This window comes from Meleagris gallopavo, chromosome 6 (genome assembly GCF_000146605.3).
Source record: "Meleagris gallopavo isolate NT-WF06-2002-E0010 breed Aviagen turkey brand Nicholas breeding stock chromosome 6, Turkey_5.1, whole genome shotgun sequence".
Taxonomy (NCBI): Eukaryota; Metazoa; Chordata; class Aves; order Galliformes; family Phasianidae; genus Meleagris; species Meleagris gallopavo.
The window spans coordinates 37,093,243-37,116,058 of NC_015016.2; the positions used below are offsets into that span (position 1 = coordinate 37,093,243).

General features: G+C 35.0%; 1 protein-coding gene across 1 annotated transcript in view; it reads right to left on the reverse strand.

The window, feature by feature from the left end:
- Nucleotides 1–1,441: 1,441 nt before the first annotated feature.
- NEK10 (NIMA related kinase 10) overlaps nt 1,442–22,816 on the reverse strand; it is a 93,924-nt gene continuing 72,549 nt past the window's right edge. Inside the window, exons 31-37 of the mRNA XM_031553945.1 lie at nt 22,752–22,805; nt 21,287–21,387; nt 18,578–18,688; nt 16,640–16,748; nt 15,168–15,220; nt 15,029–15,084; nt 1,442–6,625 (exon numbers count right to left, since the gene is read on the reverse strand). Coding sequence (XP_031409805.1) covers nt 6,574–6,625; nt 15,029–15,084; nt 15,168–15,220; nt 16,640–16,748; nt 18,578–18,688; nt 21,287–21,387; nt 22,752–22,805 — 536 coding nt within the window. The 3' untranslated portion in view covers nt 1,442–6,573. The remainder of the gene's footprint in view (nt 6,626–15,028; nt 15,085–15,167; nt 15,221–16,639; nt 16,749–18,577; nt 18,689–21,286; nt 21,388–22,751; nt 22,806–22,816) is intronic.

Below are 22,816 nucleotides of genomic sequence, written 5' to 3' on the forward strand. Positions count from 1 at the left end.
TAGTGACATGCGCTTGTTTCCAGAGCTTGTATGCACCTTTCTTTGCCCTCAGCATGCCCAGCAGGTCCTTACCGAGCCATGCCGGCTTCCTACCTCCTCTGCCCACTTTCTTATTCAGAGGGACTCTGAATTTTAATATGTATGTCAGCAGGGTTTTGAGTCCACCTGATATGTCCTTCTGACTAGCAGAGAACAGAACTATCTTTGACTCTGTAACATAAGTACTATATATCTAATTCAATCAAATAAACAATATTCCAAACATTTAGAAAGAAGAATTGTGCAAAGATTTTTACTGAAAAGCTGAGAAATAACCAATCTGAAAGTAATGGTAGGAAGATCTTGAGAGGGAAAAATACAGCCAGATGAGAAAGCAGAAGTGTGTGTGCAAGTAACGCATTTTATACCCACTGATTTCTACCAGCAAATCTCTCATCAGTCAATTTTAACTAAGAGCAAGACAAGGAAAATATATTCATTGTTGATTTTCCTGTACAGGAACACAGTACCATTGTCCATTGTTATTTCGTATCAGTAACATCTATTTCCATCCATTGTATAGGTATTATTCAATACAAAATTACACTCAGTGTATCATCAATTAATGATGAACTCTCAGGAAAAGCTCTTTCTGAAGAAAATGGGCAGGTCGCTGAAGGCAAAGTTCTAACTGACAGCCAGGGTTCCTCATTCAAACTGAAAGGATATTCAAACTGTATGTAAAGGAGCATGGGGAATGTCTGTCTCAGACAAAGAAAGACGACAGAAAGGTCAACATTAATTTCAGACTGACTGAAAATATCTTTAAAAATAGCTGTCTGTAGTTACAGAGTGCTACACCTCCCTCATTTATTTTATGCCTACTGTCTGCAATACAAACATAATTGAAATTATTCTTTCAGCACAGCATAATTTAAGACTAAAAAATTTCCATTGTAGGGCTTTACAAAAATCTCTGGTTTATTGTGCTGCTGGCTTCTAGAGGACTTCACAAGAGGGCCGCTCATACCACCACCGCTTCTGAGAAGTGAAAAGTTGGTCATTCCTTATTCTGCTTGGCACTTCCTTCCCTCTAGTTTATTTTTACTTACTGGATTTGGACCACAAATGAATCACAAGAGATACTAGATACATAACGCTCCAGGCAGATGCTGTGTCATCCGCTCTGGGCCAGAGCACTCAGACCCACCGTATCAAGCTGACATGGCGTGCCAACATTCATCATCTGTATAATTCCATTGTATCATGACCTGTCTGAGAAGTAAAGAATGAACCATTATGATCAATTTAAAGAAATGTAAATCTCCGATTCCAGATACTGTTTATTAAAATATTATTTTAAAAAATATTTTTAAATGAGGCAAATTGAATGCATCATTTCAATGAATTTATAAAGATAGAACACATATGTAGAACAAATATGTGTTACACTGTTGAAGAAATTCAGTTAGAAAGGTATCCTGTAGGCCATCTCCATCCCTGTGTTGCCTGAGGACCAGGTAGAAAAGATAAGTGTAAGTAGGCTTAAAGAGTAGATAGTCTGGCTTACTGCCCTCCAATAATATTTCTTCATAATCACCATGCACTTTTCAGGAGCTAGAAGTTGAATCGTTTATTAGGGAGCCCCACTGTGAAAGAGCCCAGATGCCCAGTGGATGGCTGCAAGACAGCAGTGGAAGGCTGTGTTCTGTTCAGTTCACAAAGACAGTGCTCTCTTCCCATCTGTTAACACTGCAGCACAGGCTGCACCAGATACACAGGCATCAAGTCCTCAGTATTCAGATCACTTATTTGGCAAAGAGGATCATTTTCTCTCCTGCACAACAGATCTGTTTTTAGCTTTTTCTTTTTTATTCTACCATGTCAGTTTGCTGCTCTGAAAGAAAACTAGCTCCCCACTTGTTCAGCCACACAGTCACACTAAGAAACAGCAATGCACATTTTGGCAAGCTCTAAAGCGCTGCCTCTTTTCAAACAAATATTGATGATGATGCATCAGCCAGGCCCTACTGACCACGCTTTTGTAGCATGGCCTTCCTTTCAGATGCACAGGAATATTGCTAGCATGTTAAAAACCTTCTGAGTGCATTAAGAGCAGTATACAGGCTACATAGGCATCAGTGCATTTCAAAAAGTTCTTAAAGCTGTAATCCTATAATTCCGAAATACAGTAGTACCGTTGCTAATTACAGGCCATAAGTTTCACGTTGAATTTGCAAGGCTTGTCAGGCTTGCTTTGTCTGAACAAATCTTGATCTGCTTACAGCTTTATTTCACTTGGTGTACCCATGACTTCTTTGACTGACCAGGTGTGTTTCACTCATTTGATCAATAATTCATTGATAATGAAGAAACAGCAAAGGTATAAAAGCCATTTAGTGGTGAGTCCTAGGATGAGGAGGAAGAAGCCATCAATATGAATATCACGTTCCTCCTGGCATGGGACTCAGATGTTGACAACTCTTAGTAACATCCCCAACAGAATTAAACCACTGACCCTAGGAAACATAGGAGCTGTGAAAGGGTGGCAGAACCCCCTCAAAATGAGAAGAAAAGAAATTTTTGCAAAGCCATTTTAACTGAATTCTTATTCTTTCATTTTTTCTTTTCTGTACCAGCTTTAGATTAACAATGATTCTTGAGTTAGATTGCTAAGATTCCAAATATACAAATAAAAAAAAATCATAGTGCTCTCTCTCTACATATATACATATCTCTACACAAACATATAAAAATGTTCTACTGCCTCTTTCCATAAACAAGATCTTGAGCGTAGCAGATTACCAATTTCATTGCTGAGACAAACTCCCAACACCATCTATATTTGTGTGGCGTACCAATGGAGATGGAGGCAGACAAAAGATAGTAAAGTAGCTATAATACATCGAAGTTCTGAGCAAAACTGAGTAAGTGCAGTTACAGAATAAGTCAAGGAACGTGTTGTAGTTGGTGAAATTAAAAACACACTGGAGCTGTTTTGAAAGTAGGAAAAGATTAGGGCAAAACATGGCAGTTTTGTTTAATCAAGGGTTCAAAATTCTAATAGATGCAAGTTTTCAGTTTCATAGGGAATTTGAGGACTCAGATGTCAAATATTTTTAAATGAGTAGTTTCTTGTTGTGGACCTCACCATCTACTGTTGAGAACAGCTGAATAAAAAGGATTTGTGTAATAAAGCTTCCTTCAGAGTTAAGAAACGAAATGACTCAGAAGACTTTTCCAATTGCTGTTGTCTTTGTAGTCAAATTGAACAATCTAACTTTCAGATCTGAAGATTTTAAATGCAGACTCATGGCTACGTCATACTTCAAAACAAAAATTCTCAAGTGGTTTTCTCCTTTCACCTCACCTGAGATTCCTAATTGCCAGTTTTTCCCAAAAGCAGGCTAGAATTTCCCACAAGTTACAGACATGCTAGAAGTGTGTATATTATGGAGTTTGAGAAAGTCAACACAAAGAGCTTTCTTGGTTTTAACAATGAGTGTGGTTGGCCTTTCTTCTTTAATTTGCATAATTCCATAAGTCCATGAGCTAGTTGCCAAATTTCTTGGTATGAAATACCAATAATGAGGCAGTACTTCTGTAAGTTACAGTGACTGTAAGAAATACAATCTTTTACACATGTTATTTTGTGTCTGTTACCGGGAATCCTCACATGGAATAAAACTCATTATTTTATCTACTGTCAACATTTGATTATTCAGGAATATGACAGAGGACTGAGAAATGAGTCAGATAGAGCAAAAGATACATAAATCAGTCTGCATGACATTCTGAGAGTGCATTCTCCTGAGAATGAATTTGCAATTAGATGACTATAAAAAGTAAGCAAAAGCATGAACAATAGAAAGCAGAACACTACATAATATCAGGTACTTCACTGCAGCCAGTCTAAGGGTCTTAAAGAGAGATCAAGATGAATAAAAATTCTCTGAACTGCTTGCTGTTCTTCACAGGTAGCATTGCATCACAAACGCAATGTACTAAGAAAATCTCATTTGCAATGTATATATGGTTTAAATCTAATGATGCACACAGATATTTCATTTTCACAAAATTATGCCCAAACAATATATGTAAATTCTTATTTATAAGAAAATGTCATAAGAGAGTAGGAATTCACCGACTAGCCAAAATAGGCAGTATTCTTTGTATTTACCATCACTAAATTACTTCTATAGTTCTTTGTGAATATTCATTTTTAAGAAATCTACATTTCCAGTTTGGAAGCAATCAAATGACTCATTTCAGCATTATTCAGAGCAATATAATATCCAAATGTGTTCATTTAGCAACATTGACCCTTGATAGTATTGGTGGTATGCACAGTGATACACAGGGTCAACTGAGATGCATTATACCAACAGTCTACCATTTTAATGCAGCCATTTTCCTTATCGTTACACCAATTTGTCCAAACTGTTGGTTTTAAAATCAGTATCAGCACAAGGTCAAAGAGTGGTTAATAGCTGTAGGTTTGTGAGAAGCTGGGAGAAAGCATTCTTGTCTCAAAAGACTGTTCAAAATTTTCAGACATTTTAATGGTAACATTGCTAGAAGTGCACCATCTACAGCAAATAAAATTATTTTGAAAACACTAACTGGTGGTATCTTTTATGTCTTGGTCAGGCAAAACATCCAAGAACTTTCTTACATCAAAATATGAAGGAGTTTGCCTTAGCTTTCTAAAGATACATTAAAAAAACAGGGGAAATTATACCATGGCTACCTTCAGGTTTGCCAGGTAGAAAATGACTGTTTTTGAAGATAGCCAGACTAAAAACATTCATTTTCATTTTGGCCTAGATACAGAATATACAATGTCTAATTTTTGTCATTAAAACAGATGACATATAGAAGTTACTGGTTAAAAGTACACTTAAAAGAAAATAATTTAAAGTTGATGTCTGTATTCAGTAAGATGTGGTGATAAAGTAGTAGGCATGGCACACTGTCACCGTCAATCACTGCCTATTGTTAGGTGGCACTCTCCTTCAGATAGGCATAAGGAGATACACTCATAAAAAAAGATTAGAATAACCTGAGGCAGTAGCTACAGGGAGAAAAGAAAGTAGGAGATAATTAAAGGATGTGCAGTGGTGGTAATTACTAAAATGAGAATATTTGACTGAAGACAAAACTCTTTTTTTCTCCTTTACATTAACCATTCCACAAGGACTGCATATGCTATTTTCCTTCTCCAGAACACTTTTATCTATATCTTCACCATAGAATATGTCATGACCAACTTTGCCTTTTTAATTTGATTTCTAAAGCAGCATTTAATATACCTCTGCTATTGCAACTATACTATTAGGTAAGTGGAAAGACAGCACCTGATGACTTTCTACACATCATATATATGAAAAGAGGGTCATTTTTCTCAGCTTCACAATTTGGAATGTTAAAGTCACTCATTATAGTTGAAATAATGCTCTTGAATTGATAGGAAATTAATGCTAGTTAGCAATTTATAGTTACAAACAAACACTGGAACAGGGAGGACAGGGGACGACTTTGCACCCTGTAGGAGTGCAGAACATCCCTCTGTATTTAACTATTCACTGATTGTTATATAATGAATATAATGTCAATCATTTTCCACAGAGTTAGCAGAACTAAGTCACCAAGTGTCTTCTGGTTGTTTTCAACAGTTATGATTGCCACTGCAGAGAAAAGCATTTCTACTTTATAGCACTCTTTACTTAACTGTAGACAACAACAACAATAACAAAGTTTCTCCACTACTGCAGTGAGATATTTTTCTCATTTAATGTATAGCGAATAAATGTTGAAATTCTCAAAGTGCTTTTTTCTCATTTAATGTATAGCGAATAAATGTTGAAATTCTCAAAGTGCTTTTGAGTACTACAGTTTTGATTAGCAGCAAAGCATGTATTTAATTTAGTCTGTTAATAATTGAATGTATATACAAAATATGCCTAAAGACTGACATATAATAAACACAGTTTCAAACAGCATTAAAAACAACATTTTTAAAAATAACAGTACATTCAGGTGCTACACCAGCTGAAAAAGACTATTAACTATTAATGTCATACTGGCATTAGATTTTGCCTCTATCCAATTGTAAGCAGAAAAGAATTCTAAATATTAAAATCACACCGATGATGTTTAATCTGTTCTTAGTTCTCATGCAGGGAGTCTACATATATTTTCTGTGTGGTGATATTAGAAAGCTTTTTTTCTTTCCATAGAAGACATAAATGGACATAAGGCTACAGGCTTTGAATTATTATTCCAGAAACTATGCAACAACTATTTTTAAAAGGTATATAAAAATAGGAGATATGTACTTCTGGGAGTTGTGCTTTTCTCCTAATGTATAAACCTGGAAGCATTTTTCCCAGTAAAGTGCTTATGCTGTAAACAAAGCTAAAGATATAAATATAATCCTGAAAAATCATGAGGTTTCTTGAAGACTTTCAACATTGAAATTCCTTCAGGTTGATGTTTGATGAGCAAAAGTTTCCTCTTCGCTAATTAGAAGCATCGGCTGAAATACAGGCAGTTTGTCTTCACTGGAAACAGTTCTGAATCTTTTGATCAGAATTATGAGTTCTCTTCTTTTGCTGGATAATTCTTTGTTGGATAGTAAATATACCTGGGGGAAAAAAATATTGGTAGTTAGTATGTGTGGGAAAAATTCCCTGCTATTCAGTCACCTGGTCTGGGATCAACCTTTGCCCTGTCAGCAGAAAGCTATCATGCTGTGACAATAATGCACAAGCCAAGAAACCTCAGAAGTCTTCCAAATCAATGTTCCAATGTTTGGAACTCTGTTCCAAAACAGAGTTCATTGCAGAAATCTCTGGACAAAATTATATCACTTATACTATACACAGGGAATTGGTTTGCCTAATGATCTTCTGACTCAAAATTTATGGATTTGTCTGTACTGCACACAAATAGAATTAAAGTAGTATGGTGCAAAAGTCTCCCACAGCTAATCAGTGAGGCCTGAGTGCAACATACTGCATTTGTGGGCCAACTATAACTTATGTTATGCTGCTGATGTAACGTCTCCATTTGAGCTTGCCTCCCTTCCTACATGTTTTTTTTTTAGGCCTATGATTTCTACCACCTTTCCTTGCTGCAAACCATTCTCTTCACCTGGTCAGTACCAGTCACAGATTTTTCCTTCCACATCGCAGTATCTCTTCCAGGATTCCTACATTTTGTCTCCTGTTTTTCTTGACTCTGTACTGGATTTCTCTGCTGCTCATTTTCCAGTCTTTACCTCATCAGTTTCTACTTCTCATTTCTTTGCTCAGATATTACATAATGATCAGATTGACTTTCTGTTCTGATGTCTAGGCTCAATCTTATAGCATTTCTGTTCAGCATGTACATACTGTGATTTTTTTACACTTGGTTACATTGGCACAAAAGTCTAAGAGTATGGTGAAATCCTGACAAAAGAGATACATTTGTGGCCAAACTTGAAATCTTTGTTCTAATTCACAGCTTAGTAAAGAAAATGACACTGGATTATTTTTATTATTTTTATCATAAGTAATAAGTGTGGGGCAAAGCTTCATATTTTTAATGCCTTCATCCACTGCATTAAAGCTAAAGTCTTTGAGTTCCTTCAGTAGCACAGATATCTATAGCTATAAAACTCCATGGAAACATGGAAAACTCAGGAGATCACAGTGTTTTTACAGGTAGAAAATTCCAGAAAAACAAACAGTTTTTTTTCCATAATTTTCAGATAATTAGTCCTAAGTAAAAGGTTTGAAATTGAATTTTAAAACTGGAGCTGACGCTTTGCTGAGGTCTCAGAATTATCTTAAGTATTATCATGAAGATCTGACTCCCACTTATCTGTAAGTGGAAATTCTACTAGCAAAAAGGCAGTCTTTAAGGGCAAGTGACACAACTACAGTGTTTAATGGAACACTGTAACAGTTACTAACCCTACTGACATTCCAGAACAGCTTTGGTTGTATACTACACTGCTATATCAAAACAACAATTTGTGTAACAGTCTTACCCTACCAAAGATATCTTGATGCTGTTAAAAAGGTTTTATCTTTGTATGAATGTGATTTTTAACAGTGAGACCAATCAAGCCTTCTGTTTGTCAGAAGGCTTTCAGATCATCCCACACTTAACTTAAGAATACAAGCCAGTCGCTAAAACTCCTTCCATTTGCATCTTGCTGAAACATGGAAAAGCATTCCATTTTTCTCAGCTAAACTGCCCCAAGCTGGACCAAACCATCAAACAAATGGACAAAAAACAAACAGGGTACGACTTTGTAGCCTGTAGGAGTGCAGAACATCCTCTGTATTTAACTACTCACTGATTGTTATATGATGAATATAATGTCAATCATTTTCCACAGAGTTAGCAGAACTAAGTCACCAAGTGTCTTCTGGTTGTTCTCAACAGTTATGATTGCCACTGCAGAGAAAAGCATTTCTACTTTTTAGCATTCTTTACTTAACTGTAGACAACAATAACAAAGTTTCTCCACTACTGCAGTGAGATATTTTTAACAAAAAATATTCAAACAAAATAAAGGATAATTCCCCTTCAGTTCTACTCAAAGTGTGTAGTTTATAAGAGTTCTAGCACAAGAATGACTCCAGACTACAATGAGTTTTCTGAGTCTCTGTGAGTGGGTAACTGCCTTCTTATTTGATGTCATTGAGCAGGATTTATCTATGCTCTATACGAGAATTCTGCCAAGCAGATATCTCGCAGACAAAAATAAGTCCCAAGGTAAATCTTTTCCTTAAGCTATAGGAAGACCCACTGCAGAAGCAAGAGTAAACCCTTGTTAAGTCAGACAAACAAGTCTATGATGACAGATGCTTCTAACAATAAGCTCATATATGTATGTCTGAGAGCTCAGAGCATATGATCTCTACAAGAAATCAGAGCCATCTGCCTAGTCATTCCCACAGTCCAAAGGCAGACAGATAGCTTCATAAACTTTTTCTACACAGTATGGACTTCAGACATTTTCACTGTTAGGAGACCACTTGATTCGTGAATTCATCACTGAACTGTATCAATGAGCCAATACGTAACAGCAATCCAAAATTCTATAGTAGTTGAGACTCAACTTCTTTGTTTTTTCAATGAAAGGACTAAAATGCCCCTTCTTACCTGTCTTATTACTAAAGAGAATCTTCAAATGTGAGATGTTCTGTATCAATGACAGTCCTACCATAGGATCTATTTTGGTACCATAGGATCTACTATTTTAGTACTTACACAGATGGATACCTGGCTCACTTCTCTGTTCCACCCAGCACAATCTCATAAATTACAACCAGGTTCTAAATGTAAGTTATTTATACACAGAAGACCTGGTACTATCCAACCCCAGTACTCTTGATGCTGACTAACTATTAGAACCATAAACAGTTTCTGTTACAGCTCCTATAGTGCTGGTTCAACAAAAAATGGCCTGAAATAAAGATCTTAGACTAACTTACTATCAGATGGGTAAATGGCTTTTATTTTGATATTATCAGAAAAATGAAAATCTTCCCGTGTCATTAGGAATTGCCCACTCTTGAAGTAATAGAAACATTTGCGAAATTCTTCAAAGATCCAGTTAGCAGTAACTTTTTCAGATTTGGCCATCTGATTTTGGCATGTGCAACTGCTAATATCCTAGCATTTAAGGTATACATTTTTTTCACTTTATGAATCAGTATGTCCTTAAAACTTCACTGTACCAGTATCACTGGCATTTCTCTTGTATCTTCTCTTTTGACTATAGTCAATACTGATTCAGCTGTAATTAGTCAATAAAATTTATTTTTCTAGCAAGTAAGAAGTTTACGTCTAGCAAGTGCAGTCTGCCTGCTGCCATGTGCAATGATGAACTCTATCCAGTAAGTGTCTTTAATTCATCTCTTGCCCACATATTTTGTTGTCATTGGAACACTCTCTATTCACCAGTGTGACAAGAATTAATTACCGCTTTATCCTAAGAGTTGGATGGAATTATGATTCCATGTTTTCATGCTGCAACCTTTCCTAATTTTTGTAGAATCTGTGATTTGGTAAAGGTAGGCCAATACTGCCTCTTAGTGGAAGGATAGCACGCTTAAAGGATGTAGTCTTTTGGAATGGCTGCATACTTACAGTGCCAGGCAGACCTACAAGGGGTTACATCAAGGACTTTTACAGATACAAATGAATAAAATAAAATAAAATAAAATAAAATAAAATAAAATAAAATAAAATAAAATAAAATAAAATAAAAATAAAATAAAATAAAATAAAAATGACCACTGAGCTTTTGCTTTTTTACCACACTGGGGAGAAGTGCAAGCTGACAGATTGCTGGTACAACTCTAAGAAACATTACTGATGAAAACAATCTTATGTTTGGTTTATGAGACATAATAAGTAAAAATCAACATGGACAATCATTCAGAAGAAGAAAACAACAGAAAATGTAAGGCAACATTAGCTGAAAGTAGAATAAAATGTAGCAGAAGGTGTTAAATCTCCCAGACATCACAAAATACAAAAATTCATTTTAGATTTCAGGAGTGCTGGACCTATGTTCTTTCATCTACTAGCTAGTTTGATCTGTTCTAGAACATTAAAAAATATGAACTAAGCTAAATGCAAATTTGAATTCTGTAGTATTGATGAGCCACAATTAAACAGATATATTAGTGTTGAAGAATAAACAGAAGACAGTGAGAATTTGCAGCTAGTAAAAGAGCCAGTAATGCATTTTTATTTTCAGATGACACACCTATGAACCATAGCTACAGTACAAATGAAGATGCTTCAAACAGGCAAAATTCAGAATTCCTGAGTTATATTATCCTTCTGTGAGAAATACCTTGAGCTATTCTTTGAGTAGTTAAAAATGTATAGCAATCATTAGAAGCAGATTTGACAGTGTTCTTCATGAAATAGCTCTAAAAACATGAATGGTTATTTTTCTAATTCTAAAACCTCAATAACAATACCAAAGATTGCACTGAACAAAGGCATAAAATTATAACTGACAACATATTAATGCATGCACTTAATTATGGAAACATTTTTCTTATATTCTTACTTGTTTTGCAGCTGTTTTTCTTACAAAATTAATCCTGGAACATTTTTCTCGTAAGTAGATTCCTATATCATATGAGCTATATCACTCAGTTGAACCCAAGCACTGTCTCAGACCATTGCTATTTTTATTTATTTACAACAAATCTTTTTTCATATAATTGAGTTACTGCTTGGATTAAGTTTTTTATTGCAATTGATTAAAAATAGATTTCTCCATCAATTTGGGTATTACATGTCTAGTCCAACATAAAGAAACGTGCTGAAAGTTTGAAACTAGTATTCCTTTTTATAGTCACAAAAGAACTCGCAAACAACAAGTAGCCTACTTCAGGTGCAGTATAATATTAAATCAAGATAGAAAATAAGAAAGAATAGCACAAAGGGTGTGAATAGAATAATTTTGAAATGCTACCTTTTTTATGCATGTTTACGGAATTTCTGTACAAGTAAGTAACATTGTTGGAGTGCTGAGTAATTTCAGGACATTACTGATAAATGGGCACAAGTTGATTATTCGAGATAAAGCTGATGGTCATTATCCTCAGCTGGTCATTAATTCCCATGAAATGACTGGTATTGAGATAGTAATTACTATTATAATGAAACTGGGGAGAAAAAAAAAAGCATGACATTTTTCTTATGAACCTGCCTCATTTTCTAAAGAATTCATGTTTTTTTCATCACTCAATCAAGTTGCCTGAATCATTTTTAACTCTTTATAGAGTTTATTAATCTTACTACAGTCTTCATGTCACTGACCCCAAGTGAAATTTTGTGTTCCATCACATATTCCATGAATTCTGAGATCAGAGCAAGGGGCAACAATGATGGGAAAAAAATATTATACATCTCCCCCTAGAAGAATGCATTAGTAATAGTATGTCATAAAGCTATTTATTCTAAATTTTATAGCAAAATATAAAAGCATGTTGATACATAGCAGCTGTAGAAGATTTTGTTCCAAAGCAGAATTATTGTAGGTCTGAAACACTAACACTGTCAAATTAAATTGCTCAGAAATCATGACAGAAATTGGCCCTAAAAAGAGGAAACAAGCCTTAAAAAATTTACAAATGAAGTCTGCAGTGTTCTGAAGTGTCTTCTGAGGGATCTTGAGCCTTATCATAGAATCACAGGATGATTTGGGTTGCAAAGGCCTTGAAGATCATCTAGTGCATCTTCTTGCCACCAGACCAACAGGCCAAAAGCCCCATCCAACCTGGCCTTGAACCAGGGATTGGGCACCTATGGCGTCTCTGGGCAACCTGCTCCAGTGCCTTCCACTCTCAAAGTGAAAAATTTCTTCATTATTTCTAATCTGTATCTACTCTCTTTCAGTTTAAAATCATTACCACCATTACCACTTGTCTTCTAACTACATGCCTTTGTAAAATGTCAGTGTCCAGCTTTCTTGTAGGTCCCCTTTAAGTACTGGAAAGTCACAAGCTCTCCCCAGAGAAGTTATAGTATAAATTTTGTCTTCCTGGATGGTTTAAATTCTTTGGGGAATCTGAGGCAAATCCTAATGATGCACAACAGCTTGCCAAATAAATCTTTCAGCACTCAACAGCTATTGAGACGGGATTGCTTGGTTACTTGGACAGTGTATGAGATGAAAAAAAAGTGCTGAAAGCTCTTAATGGCATGGAGTGAAGCATATTTTAGAAAACATGATAAATCTTCTGGAAAAAGAGATAGATGTTCTTGACAGCCAAAGCCAAAGCATGGTGTGTCAAATTTCTGAAAGAGAGGGAAAAATACTAATTTATTTGGGAGCAGGACATTAAATGAAAGAAGATTGAAATAACAGTGACAGGGGAACTAAATGTTATTATGCATCACAGCAGATAATAGAATTTCACAGTATAGAGAAAAATCTACAGTGTATTGTTGTTGGTGACAGATCAACAATTGAGTTGCAGTGTAGCTATTGTGTATCTGCCAGCCAAAGCCAGAACACACTAGAGTGACCCATGTGCAGTGGAGGAGGTCAAAGCTTATGCAACTCCATCTAAACACAGATATTAACAACTGTAAGCAAGAAAAAAAAACAAAACAAAAGATCAAATTAGACAACATACTCCTAAATTTCTAAATAAATTTCATTTCATTGCTTTCTGTTAATCCAAAATCAGTTTGGGCTTTGCTACAGGTTTCATGAACGAAGTACAAATCAACACTGTCTGTGGATATCACATTATCAGTACTGCTGAACAAGTTGCATGACTTGGGGAAAGACAATGTGAAGAAGGATGCTAAGCATACACCAAACTTCTTCCCCAACCTGTGTGTATATGTGGAAATATATTTCCTGCTCCTTTTCCCTCATAGGATAAACATGACGTAAGAAAAAGAGCCTACACTACACTGAACCTGGGTGGCAATGAAGAATGTTCTCATATGTTTCCTCTAAAGCAAAACTTCAAAGAATGCACAAATATGTCTTAAGATTCTAAAGAACAGCTAGTCTGTGGGGAATTGCAACATAGCAAAAAAATAAGCAGTCCTGAATAAATGCTGTCACCAGAAAAAAAAAAAAAACAATGTTAATTACTGCTTTGCTGTTAGTCTCATGTGGTACTCCACATGTAACGTACTAGAATGTTTTCCTGTAAACTTTAAATGTCCCTTACATTTCCATTAATAGGTATCTTATTTTTATAGAAGGTTTGTGTAAATAGTCATGCCCATATTCAGTACACACCTGCTTCCATTACAGTAAATTGCAATAATATGCTTTCTGCCAGCCTGTAACTTAAATGCCTATTCAACACATTTCTACATTTACAGTAAGTCCTGCTGGATCTCAGTGTTAAAAGTGACCTGCTTTTCCATAGGTTTTTCATTAATCATATAATATTCAATATTTTTTCTACTGCCCCAAATATTGGGAGCATCTGATTGGCACAAAAATGTTCAATATCTGAGAACACTTAGAAACAAATTTGTTACACCTCATGGCTGCAAAAGTGATTTGTAAACATGATGCAAGTGTACTCTGAGAGCTTAAAGACCAAATTATTATTTTATTTAGGGAGTTCTGAATCACGACTTTTCAGTACTTACAGCTGGCAGCTGCAAGACATTTGTAAGCTGGAATTCCAATATAGTGAGTAGGCTATAGAAATACTCAGAGTAACATCTGAAACTTCTTAAGTTGGAGTCTATAAATAGTTTCACATTGAAAAAAATTAGCAGAGGTAACAAAGAACTGAAAAATATCACTGAAGCATCAGGACCTACAGATTCTTAAAACATCTTTGGATTTGGGGTAAATTTTAAATTATTATTATTTAAAACAAACTAACAAAAAGACTAAGTGCAGTATTGCGGGCATTAAAATGTTCATTACTGAAAACACAAGGAACAGATTTGGTGGAAGCAGTGAACTTCTTTTCTTCAAAAGAATACAGGCTAGCGGGTAAGAGAATAAGAAATGCTTAGCTTATGGACAGTATGGACATTTTTCAAATACTCTCTGTACTTGTGTTCCCCAAAGGGTTCTTGCAGCAAAGTCTTACTATGCCTTGTTTCAAAGACCTCAGTTTTTTTCCATCCTCTACACTTCTTGTGCTAGCAATCACTTTTTCTGCTTTCCATGTTTACTAAGCAGGCCAACTTAATCCTTTCAATCCCATAATGTTAGAGTATACCCCTACTAAATAAACATCTACTAAAATGAAACTTTTCTTCATCTATAGCTTTATATAGGAAAAATTTGATGAGATTGCTGTCAAGCTTGTAGAACTCTATTGCCTGAGTGAAGAAAACCGATGCAGCTAAAACAGCTTAGATTAATTATACCCATACCAATTCTTCCTGTCTGTGCATCCAAGTATTATTATAGTGAGGTATCACACTAAGCTTCAATTGAAAAGACGATCATTTAAACAGGCAGATTATACATTTATGTATAACACATCATAATTAAATATTTTTTAATTTGAATATTCAAACTCACCTGTTTGAAGAGAAATTGTAATAACCACTTTCCTCTAGAACCTCCTCAATTAAGGTCTACAAGTTAAAAGAAATTCATTTCAATAAATTACCTTAATTATAAGCCATAAAATACATTAGTACATACATATAAAGCTTACCTGTAACTGCTCATATGTCATCCCTTCTGCTATGTCAGAAGTGCCAACAGTACCTTGAAGTAAGAGGCAAGTAATGTTATACTCCTGAAACTGGGGTTTACTTATTTTATCAGTTTCTTAGCAATTCTTGATAATTTAGAATGACACAGGATGTTTGTTAATTTTGGTTATCAGCAGTTTATTTCACTGACTATAGTGACTCCTTGCAAAAGCAGGAGGGATCTTATGGCATGATGTGGACATTTGAGTCGCAAGAAGTCCACATTATGAAAGAGTCTCAACTGATGAAAAATAGTGATTTCTTTTAACTATTTAATACAAAAGAACACAGCAACATAACATTCTTATTCTTTTCCACTTACAGTTTAAAGTGAGAAGGGCACATAGCCAGCAGCAAATTCTCACGAAAGTATTATTTACAGATTAGGAGATTAAAAAATTACCAATATTGAATGTCTCATCAATTTGTATTGTTGTCTCTGGGAAAAAAACCCAAACCTTACATTTTAAGTTAACGTTAGGGTTTCATTTCTTATCCAAATGTCACCCTCAACACCTAGTATTATTCTTAGTTTTTGCATTAAGCCTAGAAATTACCAGTTTCAAGACAAAGGCCAGCAAAACCAAGGTTTCTCACCATTCTTTCTTGAATTATAGTTTTTAACTTTACTGTGTCCTCTAGTCCATTCATAGCTATATCTTTTTCTGCATTTAGAAGAATGGAAATAGCACAAATGATGAAACGCGGCTGCGCATTTCTCTTAGATTCCTTCAATACATTCTTTGCTCTGTTGAGGTATATGACAGAACATGTCTCTGAACTAGAGATTGTGGTTCCTCAACATAGTTGCTGCCAGTTATAGTAGTGTTGACTAAAAATGGAGTTCATAATTTGTCACTGAATATTTCTAGTCCAAATTATATTTGACTCTTTTTTCTAAAATACATGTATACTCTTTACACTGTATAGGTATAGTGTAATATAGAATCATAGAATTGTTTGAGATGGAAGGCACCCTTAAACGTCATCTAATACAACTCCCCTGCAATGAACAGGGACACCTACAACTACATCAGGCTGCTCACAGCCCCATCCAGCCTGACTTTGAATGTCTCCAAGTAATGGGGCGTCCACCACCTCTCTGGGCAGCCTGTTGCAGTATCTTACTATCCTTACTGTGAAAAACTTCTTCCTTATGTCCAACCTAAATCTCCCCTCTTTAAGTTTGAAACCATTTCCCCTTGTCCTGTCACAACAGATCCCGCTAAAGAGTCTGTCCCCTTCTTTCTCAGAGCTCCCCTTTAGATACTGAGAGGCCACTATCAGGTCCCTCCGAAGCCTTCTCTTCTCCAGATTGAACAGCCCCAGCTCTCAGCCTGTCCTCTCAGGGGAGGCATTCCATCCCTCAGACTTCTGTACCATATCTTTTATTAGAAAAATACATGCCATTACAGAAGTTTTGTTTCTTTACCTTTTCTATCTTCTGGAACTAACACATTGCCAGAAGATGAGAGAAGTACCATATGCCAATCTGCTGTAAAAAAGTTGGTATCAATCAATTCAGGAGAACCTTGGAGCAGCTGAGGGAAGGGAAAAAGAAACAAAAGATAAAAGCAAAGGATACCTAAAATCTTCCTGAGATTTCTGTAAAACAGTCCAGCCTTTCCTACATAAATCTCTGATTAGCAGTCTGCCTTTTTCTGTTTCCTACACAATCAGAAGTCAGAGTAGATTTCAACACATTTTATCTTAATGAAACAGTAGTGAACACAAGTACAAATGTTCTACCTTCTTCCCTCCAGAATCATCCAGTGAACACTGCAAGCTCCCAAACTGCATAATTGCAATAAAGCACTGAGTCACCTCCAAACTATATTACTGTTATCCAACATAGCTGTAGTGGTGATTATGGTAAAATTCTCAAAATATGCTTATGTATAAATACTTATTTGCTCTTACTGACTCAAAATACGTGCCACTTCACTCACGCTTATCAATTCCCTATCATTCTCTTTTTGCTGTTTTCTATTTTCTTTGAGATAGAAATGCCCAGAATTACATTCAGTATTTCTAATACCATCAAATTACAACCATTTACTTTATAAATACTGCATTTCTTCCATTTTCCTCAGTCATAAATATAGTAGTTTTGAAGTTAAAAGCTTGACAGTTGAGAGAATTTGTAAAATTGAAAATTAGATTAAATTTATAATAAACATTTCCTTTACATAACATCTTTTTGGGCACCCTTTCCTGGCAACACCCAGTCAGTAACAAATTAATAGAAAACATTTTGTTAGATTCAATGTTAAGGTTAAAACACAAGAATTGGTTAACGTAAATGCAGGTTGATTTACAGAACAGCAAATATCCCTGAAACTGATAGCTCAAAGAAGCATCTTCAATTATCTTTCAGATGCACAATATAAACCATTATAAACATTACATATCTACTTCCCATGGAAGTTATTAACTATTTTAAAAGTAGTGAGCAGATTTAGTAATTGGGATGAGAGTCAGTCCATCCATAGCAAACAATGACTCAGAAGATAGCACAATCTATTGTGGATAGGTGACAACCAGACTAGGTTAGATGGGTTGTATTATGTCTCATATCTGAAAAGGATGTTAAGCAATTGTCCTTGTCATCAAATTCTCTATACGCTAATTAACAACTGATTTGTCATCAATTCAAAAATGAAATATCTTCCATCTCCCACAAAACACAGAAGCTGAGAATGTGGCTTTTGAAACCTCTACAGACTACTGTCTTCTCCAGAGATTTTAAAAGAACATTTAGAAATTCTGATGTTAGTCATTAGCTCTTTCCCAGTTGGAAAGTATTTACTATGCTACTGGAAAACATGAAAGCATGGTTCTTCAGTCACACAATTCTTGCAAATCTGTAGCATTTTTAAACTGATGATACGCTCATGCCGACACGCTATACCACAGTAGGACATTCTGTATTTTGGACAGAATGGATGATTTATATGCTTTCTCAAAATTCATAGTTTGAGAGGGAAATCATGCCAAAATATCAATAATAGTAGCAATCTAATTATAAATGAAGAAGAGCTTAAAAAAATTAAAAGCTTACAAAATATGTTTCAGCTTTTGCCATTAAAAAATTTATTTTTTCTTCCTTTTCCCTTTCTGAATTCTGATGAGATGAATTTTGTTTTGCAGGGCCTCTCATTTACAATATGTGTTCTACTGATCAGAGACAAACTTGAAATCAATATGCAGCGATTGCTTACTTAAGAGAGCTCCATGTTTTCCCAGTAAAGGATATGCTAAATTTCCTTTGAAAAAAATGTAGTATTACACTCATATTCTTATGATATTAATATTGATAGCTTAATTCAAATAGAAGAACAGACGACAGATAGTAACTAGTATACTGCACCTTTTTCATTTCTGATTTCAGATTACAAGGATTGCTCTGCTGACTGAAGAGGGACTTCTTGAATCTCTCAATGACTCTCCTTTTCAAGCTGCACTGCAAAGCTGGAGGAAGCTACACAACACAGAGAAACAGATGTTTTCACCACCCAATTACACTTCCCATAAACTGCTAATCAGCAGTACCATTACTGAGAAAGTAGCTACAGTGCAAGAAGAAACATTAATGCTTAATAGCCTGGTTAGGCAACAGTACAAAACCTGATTTAAATATATATTAAAATAATTCTCCTTAGTTCGTTGATTCTGTTAGGCTTGGCAGATTATATAACTTAGTCCTTCTGGACTCAAAAGTAAGAGCCATTATATTAAGTGTAGTATAATTAATGCTAGATTTGCTTCCTTGATCTTCGAGATTTCAAAATCATTGTATGTTGGATGATTATGCTCCAACAGTAATGCTGGAGCTTCAATAGCTTCAGCTGTTGGTCACTGCAGTCATGTTGATAGTCACATCTGTCACCAATCCATTTGATCACCATTCCGTGCTATGCACTACTCTTTGAAGAAAATCTCCTATATTGTTTCTCTATAGTTTATCTTCAAACAGTGTTTGTAAAACAATAATTTTCTGTTATTTAATATACACTTTATAATCACTATCACTGATGTAAATTCACATCCATTCAAATCCATCAAATTCAGCAAGTTATTTAATTACATAAGAAAGCTTTGGCCCTTGATGATTCACATTCAAAGCGTTGTCACAGTGTAAATTACAAAGACTGTTTTCGTTCTGAAACAAACTACTGTTCTTAAATAGTTATAAATTTGGAACCGATACATTGGCCTCACAGGAGCCATTCCTAATTTCCTCTGGAAAACCACAGACTGAGTTTAAATTCTAAAACTCCAACAGACAGCTGGAGTTGGAGCTGCATACAGTTTTCTGTTGCAGATAAATATTACTGTCTTTTCAGGCCTATACATGAGGGGAAGAACATGATGCAAAAGAAATGGCTGCAAGATACTCTATAGTCTACGTACCACTGCAATAAAACATGTGCAGTTAATGTACCATGGCAATGCTGAGACATTCTGAAGCAACAATGGTAAAGGACTGGTTCACTGCATGAGAAAATCAGTAATGCTCTAGGCAGTACTGTTCAACTTTAGCTTTTGTTTTAAAGAAATCAAATGTCAGATCAGTTAAAAAAAAATTAAAAGGCTGATGATTTACACTGTGCTTTTTTAAAAGCTTTCTCTTAAATTATTTTCCAACAGATCAGTCTGGCTCTTGTTCCCATGGAAACTGGATTGGAAAGGCTGCTTTGATTACCAAGAACTATCAGCAAAGAAATCTGGCTTGTAAAGTTCAGTTTCAAATTGTCAGGTGAAACATGTAATTGGGAGTTGTAGAAACAACTATGTATTATAAAAAATATTCCACCTTATATCTGCAAGAATCTGAGCACTCGAAAAGCCTATTGCACACAGGAACACGTACAGATTTGGATCCTGGTACCCCTACCTTCTAATTCTGAGACCAGCTGACACTGAAAGTTGTTACTACTGCCTCAGTGGCCAATCTAGATAGAGAGCCTTTGAGTTACTGTTAGTTCTCAGTTATGAGAACTGGCATTGACTAGTAGGACACTAGAGAAAATCTTCTTCACTATAGAGGGTAAGTTCATTAATATGCATCTGGCACAAACGAGTAATATAGTAATACAATAATACAGCACATAAAGTCTGAACTGCCTCATTTCAGTTAGCAGGAAATGGGCTTACTATTGCAATAAGTTATGCCAAATCCAGTTATTTTAAATTACCATTTTTTCTTTGTTATGATAATTTATTTCCTGTTATCTCTTTCAGTAGATCTGACAGTCTGAAGAAAACACTCAAGACATGTCCAATGCATCTAATTTCAGTTATGCTATTATGTTTTAAACAAGTTTGGCTCAGCAATCTGAAATGCCCTGAGGTGATAAACATCACTTCCAAATACAAACCATTCATTTTACAAAGTAAGAAGATGTTTATTTATGAACAGCATATTTTGCAAGTAACTGAATGACAATCATCTTTCTGGCGAACAAAAGTCTTCTATCACATTTTTAGCTGAGAGTTCAATGCAGATTTATACCAACTCCATTTTTGTTTCAGAATCAGCAGGAAATAACTTTAACATTCTTTCGTTATTAAACATTCAAACAATTTTAAAATAAGTCTGAAACTTGAAAAAATATATACTGACATATTCAAATATTTAAAATTCTATATTTAGGATAGTATTTCTAGTGTAATATTTCTTAAGAAATTATTACCACATAGTGATAATAGAAATTATTACTTAGAAAATATTACTATAGAGGAAAGAATTTTATGTACTCTTCATCTGAGGATGCAGTATTGTCACCTGAAATGTTCATATTGCTGACATGACAGAATGTTATAAAAATAAATCACTGTACAATCCATTTTCCTGAGGGGAACCAATGAATTTTTTTCATGACTCAATTATTGCCATCCTCCACACACTAATATTTGAGGTTAGTCTTTATTTAAATGATGTATTTTTAAAACATCCTGCCATCTGCAAAAATGTCAAGTTCTGTTGTTTTTAACGAACAGCAACTAAATTAGCAGCACTTTGACAACAGCAAATAACTGAAAGGGATAGAATGTCAGAAGCAACAGTAATGCATACTTGAGTGATGAAGATAATTTTGTGCAGCTGAATAAGAATCTGCTGAACAGGGTCACTGATCTGACGCACTTTCCTTTGTGATACAGCAATTCCTGCCGATGCTGTAGATGACAACACTAAAATCAGGACAGCTCATTTTACTGCCTTTACATATTAATAGTGAGCACTGTTTAAAACCTGTAAATTTAAATATTGAGTTTTTATGCATGGCCTGCTTTGCCAGTAGCGTTAGGAACAAGAACAAAAAAGAGTAATCTGAAAACTTAGAAGTTTAGATAATGGAATTAATAATGGGTTTCAAAAGGAAATCCCTACCTCTGATTCATTACACTAAAATTTATCTAAGAGAAAAAATATATACATATTAACATATCTCTCTAGTGATAAAAGTTTTTCTATATTTATTCATAAGGAAATCTAAAGAGACTATAAACAGAATTTATTTTAACAAAATGATCTTTCTCCTTTTTTTTTTAAGTACTTTGATGTCATGAAATTAATTCTCCTTTTACCACTAAGAATTCCAAGATTATATCTTATATGGACAACTTGAAGAATATTAAAATTTATTTTCAAATTGCCTTGTGGTGTTATGTTTTGTTTTATCACAGCTACTTCTTGTTTCCAATGCCTAGCAGTAGCTTGTTTTGACAGAAAGATGTAGAAAATTTGCAAGAAGCTATGAATTTTCTGTGTCTTCTCTGTATTGCATCAGAAAATTAGCACTTTCTTTTCTTTGTCAGAAATTCCTCAGAGAGAACCCTACCTAACAGAAGGAATAAGAATATACTGCTAGATTGCTGGCTTTTTTAAAATGATATGGTAACAAGAATGAAAATTCCACTGACAAGGAGAAATACTAAAATTAATTAGTCCACCACTGAACTACTACCATTTCTTCCTGTTGAATTTCTTTCTCCACTGACTCCTCTCAAAAGAGTCAGAAGGGAGATATTCACAGGTTGAAGGTCTTAGGGACTAATCAGATCTGAGTTGAAGCTTGCCAGAAACTAAAGAAGTATAGAAAATATAATTCTCCATGACATGGAGGCACTTCTGATGTGATCAAGAAGACAAGAACATCATTTCTATTGTCAGATTTTTTGTTGCAATGCCTTTTGGCAGATAGGTTGAGAGAAGGCATTACAGTTCTACATTTTTTCTGGTCTCCTCTTAACCACCAATAAGAGAGAGGGCATTTCCCTTGAGCTACTTAAAGAAGAATTTAGCTTCATTTTTCAGCTAGGTAATGGTGAGAGCTATGTTATAACAATCTAATACATGACATGCCACAAATAGAACAATTTTTTCTTTAGCTCTATTCATCTCATTTTCAGCTATCTGCCAACTGTTTTACCAGTAATAGATTAAGTTCTCCAGCAATAGCATGGTCTTGCCATTACAGTCTTGGAATCTTCTGTTCTTGTTAGGACACTGATAAAAACTTATTTCCTCAACACATTACCTTTTTCACTGGTTCCTATCTTGTAGTAGTATTTGACTTCTTTGTTGCTATTGGCTTGTGTTTAA